Source organism: Heliangelus exortis, chromosome 1 (genome assembly GCF_036169615.1).
Source record: "Heliangelus exortis chromosome 1, bHelExo1.hap1, whole genome shotgun sequence".
In the NCBI taxonomy this organism is placed as follows: domain Eukaryota; kingdom Metazoa; phylum Chordata; class Aves; order Apodiformes; family Trochilidae; genus Heliangelus; species Heliangelus exortis.
The window spans coordinates 156,509,133-156,524,127 of NC_092422.1; the positions used below are offsets into that span (position 1 = coordinate 156,509,133).

General features: G+C 37.0%; 1 protein-coding gene across 1 annotated transcript in view; it reads left to right on the forward strand.

The window, feature by feature from the left end:
• The window catches only part of MPPED1 (metallophosphoesterase domain containing 1), a 66,617-nt gene that overhangs the window by 878 nt on the left and 50,744 nt on the right, over positions 1-14,995 (forward strand). The window contains exon 2 of the mRNA XM_071733263.1: positions 13,043-13,308. Within this exon, the coding sequence (XP_071589364.1) occupies positions 13,157-13,308 (152 nt within the window). The 5' untranslated portion in view covers positions 13,043-13,156. The remainder of the gene's footprint in view (positions 1-13,042; positions 13,309-14,995) is intronic.

Genomic DNA, 14,995 nt, shown 5'->3' on the forward strand with positions numbered 1-14,995 from the left:
GCGGCCACCCCCAGGGTGCCCCGGCGTGCCCCTCTCATCCAGCCCCCTGTGTTCAGGTGTCACCAGCCGCCGCCGGAGGCTTCCCGGGAGGGAAGCTCCGGAGGAGAACCCTTGTGCAACTTCCCCGAGAGCTTCCCCTCGAATACCCGAGGGAAGGAGTGATAGAAGTGGAAGAACTTTTCTTTGTCGTAGGAGAGGCTTTAGTGACCGCCAAAGTTTTATTCCGGGAAGAATCCGCTAAGTTTTTCAGGATTCGTGGTGATTTTCGTGTAATAGCTAGTGCTCTTTTTTGTTATCCAGCACGCTCAAAGAAATGGAAGAGAAAAAAAAAGATTAGGGATGCTTAGGTAGTGATTTCATTGCTTTTAATTCATTGCTTTTTTAATGCTTGCATTTTATGTTTTGCACTTTCAGATGGGTAGTGTGGAATGCATTTTTAAATGCATGCACTTGCTTGTGGATAACAGCATGAAGATGGGAAACATGGAGAAACTAGGCAGATAGTAAACATCCTATTCTCTTTGGTAGAAGATCAGTAGTTAAGATTTCTTCTGCTTACACATTCTATATCTTGACAATATCATACGAGATCTGATGATAATGTACGGTATTGATAGCCATTTCAATTTCAGTTAAGGCTTAATAAATTTAATAGGTAATTCAGAGTAATGTAAAGGATCTTTGGATATTCTGCATAAACTGACAACTAGTCAGATATTAAACTTTGTGATGGGCTCCTGAGGAAGTGAACTCTCAGCTTTTCATATATATAATAGCAGGAGATACTTAAAATACAAGGCAGCGTTTTAAATGTGCATGTCTGAAATCTGACTACTGAAAAACAGTGTATCTTTTGAGAATACCAATTAAGGAGTCATTATATTATGGTAATCTGTGTTGCACCCGTTTGTAATGAACAGTTTTATGATGCCAGGCACTGTAAATTTTCTTGTAGTGTACTACACAGGTAGGGGGGGTTAATTTTTATTTTACATACATATTTTTTTGAAACTATTGAATGTAATGGCTCTCCTATCCATGATACATGCATGTATTGATGGATATTAATTATTTATCAAGAGCTTTTAGCCATATGTTTAAACAGTTTTAGCTTGGCTCTTCTGGTTTATTTCATTGTTTCAAGCTACTTGAGACAGAAAGATCTCTAAATTTCCTGCTTGTACTTTATTCCCCCTGTCTCTTTTCTCCCGGCTCTTTTTCTGTCTAATTTAAAGCAGAGTAACCACGGAGAATACCTGTACATGTTTGTGTGAAGAAAAACACCAATTTTAGAGATACGTGGATCTTCTTGGTAGACAAGAGCAAACCCCTCATGCCCTGAATAAAAACGCATTGAGCTGGTATTAATAAGATACTTTTTTTAGTACTAGTTTGTGGTGTAAACATGAGAGAACGCAAAGATAAAGCTGGTGCTCTGATCTTTGTTTAAACAGGTCATGTTTTTTGTTTAATGCTGTGTGCTTATTGCAGGAACGTAAAATTGACTGGAGTTCTTGTACATAGTCAATTCTAATACTGCTGTTTCTTCTTTACTTAATGGCTCATATAATATAGTTCCGCTTGTGAGCACATTTATTTTCTGAATTTATTACTCAGAATTAAAAAAAATAAGGTCCAGATTATGGCCTTTTAGGAGCTGAATATGATCAGATTGCCTGTCTGAGGTGGAGTCCTCCTCACCTGAGTAGTTACACAGGAGCAGGCTCTTCTATCTAGTAGAACATGCAAGGTGTGTTAAAAGGTTACTGGTTTTAAAGTCATCTAGAGTTCTGCTGCTGAATTTCAAGGAAGGAGACTCAAATTCCTGGGAAATCCAGGCAGCTTGTTTTTTCAGACTCATGGAAGTAATATCAAATAGTAAATTAAAAAATACTTCTATAACTGAGAATTTTAATCTTTTTGCTCATTAAAGCAGTTTTCATCATCATTAATTTGAACGACCAGTACGAATGCTTGGATTCTGTGAACACTGCAAAGGTGAACTGGGTCTGTGTGAGAGTGTCTGAGAGCAAAGTGGTCTCTAATTGTTATTTCTAACTTAAATGCATGGTTCTCTTTCTGTTCTGGATGTTTTGCAAATATATGTAAATATAAGCAATGATAATTTAAGAGGATCCTTTAAGATCACTGAACCGTTGTGCTTTGACTTGTTATTAGGAAGTCTTCTTTCAAGCTAATGTTATTACAAATAAGATAGCTTGAATGTAATGCTTAGGGAAGGTTGCAGACTTTGAGAGTTGAGTATAAGATCCATTGCAAAAAGTAACAGAGCTGTTATGGTAATGGCTATTCACCTACTGCTGCAGTGGCCACCTCAGGAGGGTTAAGCAGTTAATTCTTTGTGACCGCTCACTGCTTGACCTCATTGTTGAAACTGTCAACAATTGTGACAGTTTTGCTGTGATTTGAGATGACAGTGGAAGTTGTATTAGAATTAGCAGATCATCATAGTATATATGTAGTTAACTTGCATTCATAGCTGATTTGGGATCCATTACACTATCCTAAATACAAAATGTTTAGTGTTTTCAGTCACTATTCAAAATGTCGTTATTTACCATGGGAATAAGATTGGGTTCATAATGTCATTTAAATGTGCTGTATTGTGTGTGACTATGGAGAGCCCTATGAATATTACTGCTATAAGGACCTGTCTTTTCTGCACAGATTGAGAGGTGTAATTTGTATGTGTAATAGATTTAAATTGCAAGTATTTGTCCTTACTTTCTATACAGTTTTAACTGACACATTTCTGCTAAAACCAAGATTGCTATATTTAGCATGTATCACTTTTTTGAAAGGTATATTTTATGCGGTCTGGCTTCATAATCTTTTAAATTCGGTTCCTCACCATACAGCCAGTTCAGCTTCCCTTATGGCAGGTGGGGGTCTTGCCATTCAACCAAAGACTGAAGCCAGCAGAGCAGCTGTAGAAGCAGCACATGAAGGAGACTGATGGTTACTGATATTTTCGGCTACTTTTTCTTTGCCTTTTCCTAATTGGCTGTTTTGCTCAAGCTCCTTCTTTGCCAGGTCTCGCAGTCACATCACTTACCTCAATGTACTTTATAGCTGAAACATCCTGCATGCCACTTTATTTCTTATCACCTTTTTACTTCTCACACCATCTTCTTACTGCTTTTGTCTTTTGTGACACTCAACTTTCTTCTTCCTTCTCCATAAAATAAAATGGAATGAACATAACCCTCTGCCATCGCACTGATCATTTTAATGTGTTGCTATATTTTTCTTCCGTATCCTTTGTTGACAGACTAAGCTGTTTGGAGCAGAGACTTGGTTGCTGCATGGCTGTACACTGCCCAGCATACTTCACTGTTGGGTTTCACTTCGTCTGTGGACACTCATATAATAGTAATAATAGTAAGTAGTAATATTAGGAATATCTCAGCTTTTTGAGACACCCTTTATTCTTATTCTTTGGTAGTAAACAACATTTCTAGGAGCTTCATAGTATTGTTCGTCTGAGTGGATCTCCTTTTTGACCCTCAATGCTTTGTCCCTAGAGTGAGCAGTTTTTGGGAAAGTTGAAGATACCTTGTCTATTGCAGCAGCAGTGGTGGGATGAATTGACACTCAACTACTGCCAGTAGTTAAAAATTTAGTACCTTGAACAAGAACCAGAACAAGAAATCTCACCAAAACCTGTCAGCTTCAACACCTTCCAACAGAAACTTCAGATTTGTCAACACCAAAAAAAAGTACTTGATTAAGTAAGACAGAAGGGAAAAGAAAACCCCAACATGGACAGTGGATTAATTTCACTATTTTCCTCCTAAGTATTTTTTAATTTTGATTCCCCTTTACTTTTCACCCCTGAGCTGTTAGGCTTTGGTTTATCATTCTTTGCGTCACATGAAAATCTGTGCTCGGTCCAAATAAAATTTCCATGAGTTTTTCAAGCAGCCAGTGAATCAGCTGATATGCAGTGCATACAGCTCCAAGTCACAGTCCAGAGGCAGCCAACCCAGTGACTGACCAATTATTCCTGTCACTTGGCACAGCATATGCTGTGTATTGCAGTGTGATAGTTTCCACCTGAGCTATCCTAGCTGCCATGGACTCCCGTGCGTGGAGGTCTCCTGAATCTTGCTTCTGAGTAGCCTCTTCAGCTTCAGGGAGAACAGTGATTTGAAACATCCCTGTGATGGAAAAGGCACAGTGGGACTGGGTGTTTTGCTAATCAGTGGGATCCATTTTAGGCTAGCCAGAGCTGATGAATCTGAGACACTCCCTTAGCACTGTATGTCTGAGACTTGCCCCATACTATCTTTCCTCTCTTTTTTGTTGAGGGAAAGATTTTAGTTCCCTTTGTCTCCGTTTCTTGTGGACTGTGTAGAGGAGCTCTTTGTGGATATGAGTTTGTGGATAGGAGGGTTGAGGGGCACAAACAACTGCTGAGTATTTTTTCCTTCTATCAGTTCTGGGAGATGATACCAGGGAAAACAAACAGAACAAAGTAGTAACTCTGTCCCTGGACATTTGTTGGCTGAGATGAAGCATTTTAAAAGGAATGGATGCAGCTAGAGGAGTGAAAAGTGGAAACAAAAAGTTAACAGGATAGTATGCTTCATTTTCCAAGCTTTGTGTCTGAGAGAAAAAAAAAGTAGCTGTTAAGGGTTTACTTGATTGATTTTATAGTTTAACTCCAGGCCTTAATAGAAAAAAGATATACTGATCTCAGGCATAGTATCACTATGAATATATTTACATGTAAACTGTGTTCTACATTCCATCTTATATATTTGTGTGCTGGTACTTTGGCATTTCATTCATCTCGAACTACAGGAATAGATTGGCTACTTTATGTTCTGTTCTTGTGTATTGACATAGAGATCAGCAACCTTTCAAGAGTTGTTAGTGTGTTTGAAATCAGACAATAATATTGGCAATGGAAATTCATCTGCAGCCGAGGGGTGCTGCTGCACAAAAAAGGGAAGATGCTCTGAACTATCTCACCGTTATTAACTTGCCTGTGTATGAAGCAGCAGCTCCTGGCTCCTGCTAAACTCAGAGCAGGGGAGCTGATGCCTCTGCTGCTGACTATTGAAGGGGTACAGTGTGCTGTTCCCCTCCACCCAGAGTCAGTTCACCTGTGCTGTACTTTGTCAACCCACAGACTAGCTCTGCTGGTGACCAACACAGATTTGGAATGCTTATGTGAAAGCTACTTGAACTACCTACTAAACTAATCCTCTGCTCAGTATTAGGCTTTGGCACGCTCTGATAGAATTTTGGTATTGGAGAAAATGCACCAAATCAGATGGGTTGTATTGTGCCCTCCAAAATGCATGAATGGTCAAATTGGACAAAGTCTGTGCATTTCTACACAATTTCTGGTGAAATTGGTTTAGAATAAAAGACGTGTCATAGGCAAGTGGGGCTTGTTCAGATGAAGACTGGGAAATGAGTATGAGGGTGAAGAAAAATAATGTTATTTAGTTAAAAATGTAAACAAACTCGATGTTTCAGTATTTGCCTAATCTTCTCAGTAAATAATATTTTAATAGATTCAAGAGCTTAGTCAGGTGAAATGCCCAAATTGCAGACTGAAATACAGAATCAAATCCCCTCAACCCTAATTTACTGCCATTGGCATGTCTATATTTGATAGTTTCCTCTCATAACCTGTATATTTAGCTATTTTGCCCTACAATAAGTCTTATTGTTTTGGGACTTGTAATTTGCCTTTTATCAATGTATACTTGTGATTTTCGGCAGATTTTGAAATACTCCCAGGGATTAAGACAAGTTTTTTAGAGTGAGGAATCAGTTTTGTGGCTTTTAGGTAATTCTTTAAAATTTCCTTCTCTAAAGGTGATTACTTAAATTCATTGGCTACTTCTGCAGGTATTTTGAGGTGGATACTTGTAATATTGAGCCAAAACAGAATATTTTTCAGGCAAAGGATTTGTTTTTACTTAAGAAAAAAGTATCCATTTAAATATTTAATCCAAATATGATGAAGTTTTATACATTCAGGCAAGATTGTATGTAGAATTACAGTAATGCATTTAGCCTTGACAATTGTTCAGTCTATTTCAAAATCTAAGAGTATTACATTTTAAATCTGAAATGTATTGGATATATAGTAATGTGATAGCTTAAGGTGAAAACAGAGCAATATTATTAGCTTGTGTTTATTTTTTGAGTTGAAAAAATGAACAGTTAATTGTATGGATGAGAATTTCATTTAGAAAATTATATTGCTGATGAGCCAAAATAAAATTAAATCTTCTGAGTAATAAGTTACTGTAATTCTGGGAACCTAGGCAGAGGAATGATAAGCAATATAAAATCAGACAATCAACATTCAAAATAAGACTAGCTTAGAAGATTTCTAAATGGTAACAGTTTTAAATAAATACAAAATTAGGTTTCATAGGCAAATGTGGAATTTTTATGTTTTCTGAACTCATTCATTATCTCTTTCTGGATGCCAGGTCAGAACTTTAGCATATAGTAGGTACAGTTCTCTTTTAAAGAGAACTCCACAGAAGTGGGTGTTAAGGCATAGTTCCAAAAACCGAGTAATTTACCTAATTTCCTACTTGAAGCTAACATGTATGCTAGTGTTCCTTATAAATAAAGCAATGAGAGAAACATATATAATGTTTGTGTTTGAGATCAATGAAAGAAAGCTAATTTAAAGAAAGAAAGTAATTTCAGTGAAAAATTTTGTCATCCCATATTTGACAGGTCATTATAATCAGCAAATGAGAACAATGATGTGTGTTCTAGCATAGTGAGAAGTATTTTGGGGAATTTTTTTTTTCCTAGTGCAGGTTAAAGTAATTGTAATTACAGAGAAATAAGAGGCCTTACTTGAGTCACTTGTTTTTTTCATATTAAAAAGCAGATGGTTCAGTGCCCTATAGATATGCAGTTAACAAATATGTGGTATATATGATGAGGCACTGAAGTATTCATTGATAGGTGAGATAAGAGACTCTAAACAGAAGATGATAGATCTTCCATTTCTTCTCATTGAAACTGGGAGAATTTTGAGGTCCTCGAGTAACTCAATTATGCCCCCTGGTTTTGGTTGTAAGGGTGGGAATAGTTCTGACTTCCAGAGAAAAGACATGGTCACAGAACCGAGTACTATTTGACTGATAACAGTTCACAAATTCAGATTTGCTGACACAGAAAACCATCTCAGATGTGTTTTAAAAAGACCACCCAAAGAGTCCCTCTAATAAATCATGGGAATGGTATAACTTCTTTCATCAGAAGCCACTGAAGAGAGCAGCAACTGAAAATTCAGCTCTCAAGATATTTTTCCTTTAAAGATGCATGGTTTTAAAAATACCATAGTGGAGTGTGTGTGCTCTAGTTCCCAGATGAGGACTGTGAAATCCATGGTAAAAGCCATGGTAAAGAGGCATTAGTAAAGGTTTTATTTCAACTTTTAACCTTAAGACAACTTCACATATTGTACATAACACGCACAGCATGTTATGCCTCAAGGAGCAGAAGGAGCAGTACATGATGCCATCTCACTGTACTCACAGAATGGGTCAGTGAGTTCATGCCTTTTTTTTTTTTTTTTTGTGGCAATAAATCTGTATTACAAAACTCACCCTTATTCGTATGTGCATTTGCTGCTTAAACCCAGGGATTTCATACCCTGTGTGGATATGAAGTTAGAGCTTCCCTTCAGGAGCTTTCTCTGCCGCAGGGGCCAGGGAGGTGGACAGGGATGAGGATGAGGCCCTAAAGGCTGTCACCCCGGCACTGTTCACCACTGCTAAACTGGCATTTAGAAAAACTAATACTCTCAAATGCCATACTGCTTCTGGAGGTGAAGTAGGGTTAGGCCTCCTGGCAGGATTTCTAGGATTTCACTGTGTTCATCATGAACAACTTCGGGAGGTATGTAAGGGTGGTAAACACCTTAAATGGCACCACAGGTTAAGAGACTCTAATTCTGATATCCTTGAGGAGTCTGTTGGTTTTTTAAAGCTGCTGTTTAGTTCTCATTGACACAAATTGCAGGTATATAAAATGTTTGCTTTGGGACAAGGGGACTTCTAAGTGCATATTTCACTTTAGTACATTGCAATTTTATTTGTTTATTTTAAAAAGGCAATGGGAAAGATTTCTGTCTACAACAAATCACATTAATTTGGGAAGGCTAATAATTCCATCAGTAGAAATTTGCATGATCACCTCCAGGTGTCTCAATGACATTTGATTATGCTGCTTTCACTCGAGTTCCCATTTGTCAAGTGAGTCCAAATCAGTCTACTAAAGGGGTGGTCAGTGGTTTTGGTTTGCCAGGACCTGCATACTGTTTCAGAAAATGAAGGGGAGGAAGAAGAAGAGAGTGTATCCCTTTGGAAAAGATTTAATCTGTGGACATTTGCCTATTTCTCATAGTAAGTGATTCCAGGATGTTAATTTATTGATGGTCAGTCTATAACAAGCTTTTTTTTTTTGAGGGGATTAAAATAAAAGTAGCGATTCATGGTAATGAAGCCAATCACTAGTGGTTTTAAGATTGTTACTGTGACAACAAGGGCAATTGTTGCACAATACTCTGTGGTGCTTTTTAGAGGTTTAATTAAAGGGTCTGCTTCCCTGTATAAAAGATGACCTGACAGTTTAGGAAAAGCACTGTAGCACATTATAGGGGAAGACCTGAACCCTTGACTAAGCTCTTGGAAGGGTTTCTGGTTAACAGTATCCAAGATTTGCACAAAAAGCAAGCGTGTCATTATACAGTCTATCACAAACTCTCAAATGCTTCTTGAAAGTATCTTACTGCTGTTGTCTTATTCACTTTCCCTGAAAATAGGACTTCAGTGTTTTATAGCTGCATAAAAAATGCTTTTAAAAAATATTTTATTTTATTTTATTTTGCTGCTGATCTTGGTACTGCTAAAAGTCCCAGCATCCTCTTCTTTCTTTATGTTTTCTGACTGTTACTAGTGTAAAATCTGGCAGCTGCCTCTCTTCAATTCTTGCTGGAGTATGCTATAACCATAGTGTGCCTCTTGACCTCCAGATTTTTCATATCCTAGTGAAATTCATTGCTCATCAGGTATATCCTTCACAGTTTTCTCTCTTAATTTGTAACTTTTTGTTTTATCATCATCATCATTATCAGTATTTTATCTTGATTTCTAAGTATTTCAGTGACATCTCTAATTTTTAATCCAAGTCTAAATTCATATTTTGTGTTACTGGAATAATTTTGGAGAAGTGTTAGTGTTATTTTTAAGCTTGAGACAAAGGGGAGATGATGGAACAGTGGGGATGATGGAATGAGATATGGTAAGACATGGTGGATGCAGAGTGAACTAAAGGATGAACGTACAATAAAGCAGAACCTGTGAGTGAAGAAGTGAGATTAAAATAAAATGTTGGCTTGAAATGACAAAAAAAAAAAAAAAAAAGAGAAACAGGATGCATAAATAGGCTGGTGAATTCATATAAAAGAGGGAAATAATTATGCTAACTATTAAAAGAAGGCTGTGAGATGAAAATTACAAATTTTGGGCAGAAAAAGTAAAAAAAAAAAAAAATGTTATTATGAAGATTTATTTGAGGACCTCATCAAAGGACTTAAATATACAGCTGGGTTCAAGCACCTGCCTAGTCCAGTATTTCCTTAGAAGGGATATTGCAGTCCACATAGTTTATGGCTTGATGCAGAGCCTTCTGAAGATGGTGGAGCAGTGTCTCTTGAACACAGTGGGCTTTGGGTCTGAGCTCTGTGAACATTTGAATGCATGCTGGAGAAAGCAGCAGAAAAATAATGTATGGAGAGCATTCCTGCTATCAGCAAGAAGATGGCTTAGCTGATTTAATAGCTTTTTCTCAGTCTGTGATTCTAACAGCCAGGTTTGTGATATTTATTTTAGTATTCATGTTCTTGCAGTCCTTTTTACATTTCTCTGTTTTTTCTCTGGCAGACGTCCCGCAGCTCCATAAGTCTGGGGGAAGAGGATGGTTAGCATGTTGTTGCTGTGGGGATTTGAGTCTTAATGCTCTGTATTTTTAATTCAAGGCATGTAATTTTAAAACTTGCATGCTATAGATGCAGATAATTATTTCCTTGCTGCATTTTAACCTCTGGTTTGGGAAAGGAAGAAATTTCGGGAAGAAAAAGTTACATTTTTTGGGAACTACTGAAAATGGAAACAAAAAGAGGGGAGTAATGGGTGTCAGTCTGGTTATCAGTCAAGCTGGAAAGAGACAGCTTGTTCTGTCGAATACTGAGAATGTTAGTAGTCAGCCAACCACTTATGCAGGAAGAAAACCCCAGACTGAAAGGTAAGGTTCAAAGACATCTGTGTATGTTTCTGAAATGAGCCTGAATTCAGCTTGCTATTGAATTATGCTTCCTGATTATGTGTGTTACATGTCTCATTTTTGTTTAGCAGATATTCATATGACTGCTATTTTATTTTTATTGCAGGATCTGGCTATTTCTTTTCTTCTCTGGTGTTCGATGCTTTTTATGTGTTCAGGGTTGACATTGGGTGACTAATTTGGCAGAAGGATTGGCAGTGCTGTGGCATCTCAATTTTTTTTCCTTTTTCCCTTTCCTCAAGTGAAACATGCTGTCTTGCTGTTTTTTGCATGTTTATATGGTGAACTACTTGCTGGATGTCTGAGGCTAGCATCCTCTCGAGTTGTCCTAATGGTGTGATTCATATACTCTCCCATGTGCAAAGATTGATTCCTTGCCTAAAAGAAGTCCCCAGCACTGAAGGGTGTACAGCAGTGTGTTTCTGTTTGCAAATATTTTTTCTTTTGAGTTAGTTTGGGTTGGTAAATTATGTTTTCCACTTACCCAGAAAGAGAAAGCAGAGTGTGAGTGGATATTGGGGTACCTGCATACATCTGCTGTTTCTGCAGCAGATTTGATGTGTAACTTGACAGAAACCATAAAAGACAGGACCCAAAGGCTCACAGAAGGCATTTTCTCAGCTGCTGAGAACTTGCTAATACCAAAGGGAGATTCTAAGTCCCTAGGGCAGTGCCTTAACTCCTTTGTAACTGCAGTTCAGTTGTGTGTATAGTGGACATAATCCCTGAATTATATAACAAAGGCTTCAATTTTCAGGTAGTTTGAAATCCTTATGTAGACCTGTGCAATCATAAATTATTAATCTTACTGGAAAATATTTCTAGAGGTCGCCAGTTCTAATAGTTTATTTCAAGCAGAAGTAGGTGCACTTAGAGCAGTTTGCCCGCTATGAAATCTCTGACCTTGCCTGTTCAAACTTCTTTACAAATGCATCATTTAATACAGGAAACTCCTCAGGGAGGGTTCTTCACATCTGCCATCATAATTTCTTATTTCCTAAATGCAACAATTTGTACTTGATTAGTCTTACAATGATCTTGCCTCCCTTCCCTCCTCCTGCTCTGGCACATGCCTTTGTGCTGCTGCCTTTTCTGTAGTCTGAACGTGGAATCTGAGAGTGTTTAAAATCCAAAATTTTCTTTGTTGCTATTCTGCCATTTTCTTACCACTCAGTTTTAGGGGAAGGCATGTAGGAATCTGCTCTTTTATTCTCAGACTGTTTTCCTGTGAGTTAGTGACAGTAAGTTGTCATCATTTTACTGCCATTCAGCAAGTCAGAAAACTGAGCTGAATCTCTCATTTCAGTTTCCTAAGGATGAGACTTCCCAAAACAAGAACACATAGCCACTTCATGGAGCACTTAACACCTCTAGTAGTTAAGCAAAGGATTGAAGCCCAGATTTTAACAGATGCTTAGGTGCTTGACTGCCACTAGAACTGAATTGAACCGAAGTACCTGTAAACAGATGTAAAAATTTGAGTGACTACAAAGACCTCCCTCATCCATCCATCCATCACTCTTGGCTGTGGTCCCTTCAGAATAGAAGTAAGGCTCATCAGCAAGGTCACATATAATACTTGTAGTCTGTCTTTCCAGAAAATACATGTATTAAGTGAATTGCTGCATTCTAGCATGACTTTTCAGGAAATACATCTTCTGAAACAGATTACTAACATCCCCTAGAAGAAAAGAGCCCTTGCTTGCATGAAAGTAAATATTTAAGGCAGACAACTTTTAATAAGGATGCAGAAATATTCTGTAAAAATACCTACACTTATAGTTTATAATGAATTTTTATTTGAATCTGTAAAAGTAGTAAAATTGTTATTTAAATTACTTTCTGTTGTTTCTAGGGGATTCCCTTTGCATTCCAGTTTGATGTGATTTGCTGTTCTTTACCCTTTTCAGTGCTGCTGTTCTAGACTTGCGTAACCTTTGGGAAAAAAATTAATTCCCAAAAGTAAAACCTGTATGAGTTTTACATATATATATATATTATGTATCTGATATCATTTGACTGTGTGTTAGCCTTTGGATCACTTTCTTTTCTGGTTAATACAGAATATTGGGGTACTGCTGAGTGAGAAGAGAAGTATTTGTATGGGTGAGCCCTTCATATCTGTGTCAGGACTTCCTTCAGTGTTATGAATAAGTTCACAGAAGGCTGCTTGCTCTGTTCTCTGTAAAGAACACTTGCAATGCTTCCCTGTAATATATGTCACAGACTTTTGAAGAACTGGTTGAAGTCATTCTTGTTTATTAACTTGCATTTTAGTCAGGCGCTTGTATTCAATTTTAGGTTTGGTGAGGTTTTTTGAAGGAGGATGGGAATAAACATTCAACAATGCAATAAAAGAAAAGTAAGTGATTTTGTTGAAGAAACATTATTATTTTATAGGCCATTCTGAAGAATTACTGTCTTTTAGATTTATATTTAATGTCTGAAATACTTGAGCAAGTTGCTTCTGTGTTCTTTAGCAAGTTTACTTCACTCCTTTCTTCCCACCCTCAACATAAGTACACTGATGAAATTTCTGAGTTGGAAAGGTTTGTGACAAGTTCTTCAAGCTGTGTGACTTCATCCCTCTGTATCCTCCATCTTCCTCTCGTGTTAAATAAAGATAATTTTAAATGGACTAACTGTCAAACAGTTATGTTCCATCTCTTCAATCTGCTTTTAGGTTTACTGAAGGGGAGTGTGCTGATTAGGTGAGGAGATGTCATGGTCTTCTTCCGTCGATGTAGGAAGATAGCAGATATGATCGCCTGAAAAAGCCAGACTACACCGAGCAAGCATGGCATTCGCCCAGTCCCACATTATGGCAGCTAGAAGGCATCAGCACAGTAGACTCATAATTGAAGTGGATGAGTACAGCTCCAACCCCACACAGGCTTTCACGTTCTACAACATTAACCAGGGACGTTTTCAGCCCCCACATGTGCAAATGTAAGTATTATAGTTTCGTTATTGCTCTAGCACAGACTTCTGAATTGTTATTGCCTTGTCGATGTGGTATTTGATGGACCAGTCAAAAAGAATTCAAGGAACAGTCTCTTGCTGCCTTTCTAATAATAATAACTATAATGATGTAAGATCAGTCTATTTGCAAAGTATAAGTACTTTGTTAAAGGATGGGAGAAAGATCACTCTACTAGTTTAACTTTATTTCTCTTTTTAATATGCAAGTATTATGTATTAAACACGGAGCAGTGGTAATAAAATAAGAGATGCTACAAGGATGATACTTTCTGCAATCTTATGAATGTTTGCTTGCATTGTGCACTTGCTTATTGCTGTAAATAGCTGTTGAAAATATGAAGCCTGTATCTGTACAACACATACTGTTTCATTAATTATATTACAGCTACGTACAAGGGAAAAATCACATCAATAAATAAAATAGTGTGGGCACCCATCCGACAACTTACTTTCATACTGATGTGCCAAAGATGCCAAGTGATTAAAGAGTAATTAAAATAAAGTGTTTGTTTTTGAATTCTTATATAATGACAACATCAGTAAAATTAACTGCTCTAAATGATTTACTTGTAATGTAAAGTGGAGAATTATAATTACAAAATGAAACTTGCCATAAACTTTAAAGCCAGAAGGAAGAGCAAAACAGTAAAGCTATTACAAATAAATTAAGTATAAAATTCTACTGTAAAATATTTTTATAGGGAATAAAAATGTCAGAATCATTTTATTGTTTCTTAAAGAGAAAAGCACCCTTGTCTTTTTATCAGGAGGCTGTTTTTCATTTTCTTCAAAGGTAACTCTTTTCCTTTAGGAAGAGTGAATAAATAATCACCTCATTCAAATTTTTGGCATTTAATATGATTTGATAATTTAAAAACATAGACCATGATTTCTGCAGTTAATAAAACTCAGCAGCTATGACTAGTTGAATGCTATGTGTTTATTTAGTGAATGCTTATGTACATTTTTTAGCATAAATTAGATAGATTAAAAAATCTGAAGACCAACAGGTATACCAGGGTGTTGAGCAAACACCCATTTTTGCGAGCAGTTTCTTAGCTTATGGTCTGTGTTGGGGTTTTTTAGGTACTACTGTATGCAAACAGTAAAAAGAGTTGAGTGTTAGCACTGGGAAACATCTTTTGTTTATAGAGCTGGCAAATGGTAGCAAAAGTACAAACAAACAAATGTGGGTTCAGAAATACTTTACAAAGGAAAATGCCAAATGCAGGTTGCTGTATTTGTGGAGGCTCAGCCATTTTTTGTGAATATTCAGACCTGGTTTGTTCACAGGTCTTAAAGATTTATGTTTTTAGTGGGCTGAAAATCGGTTATTCATTAGTATCCACTTAGTACTTAACAATAGGCTGTTTAAAATTCTAGCTAGTAACAAATAATATTTCTGGAGGACTTAGACAATCAGCTGTGTGATAGGAGTTCAGCACCTAAGCAAGTAGTTGAAAATAAGCTATACTTGGAAAAGGTTCCTCAGAAGAGTCTAGCCATCTCATGAATGATTAATACTATTGAAGAAGCTTGTGGAAATAGAAAAACAGACTAACTCAATTGAAACATTTACCACAATCTGACCTACTCTTTCTCTTGGTACAGAAATTGTAAATAATGTTTCTGAATACCAGCAGGATTGCTTTTG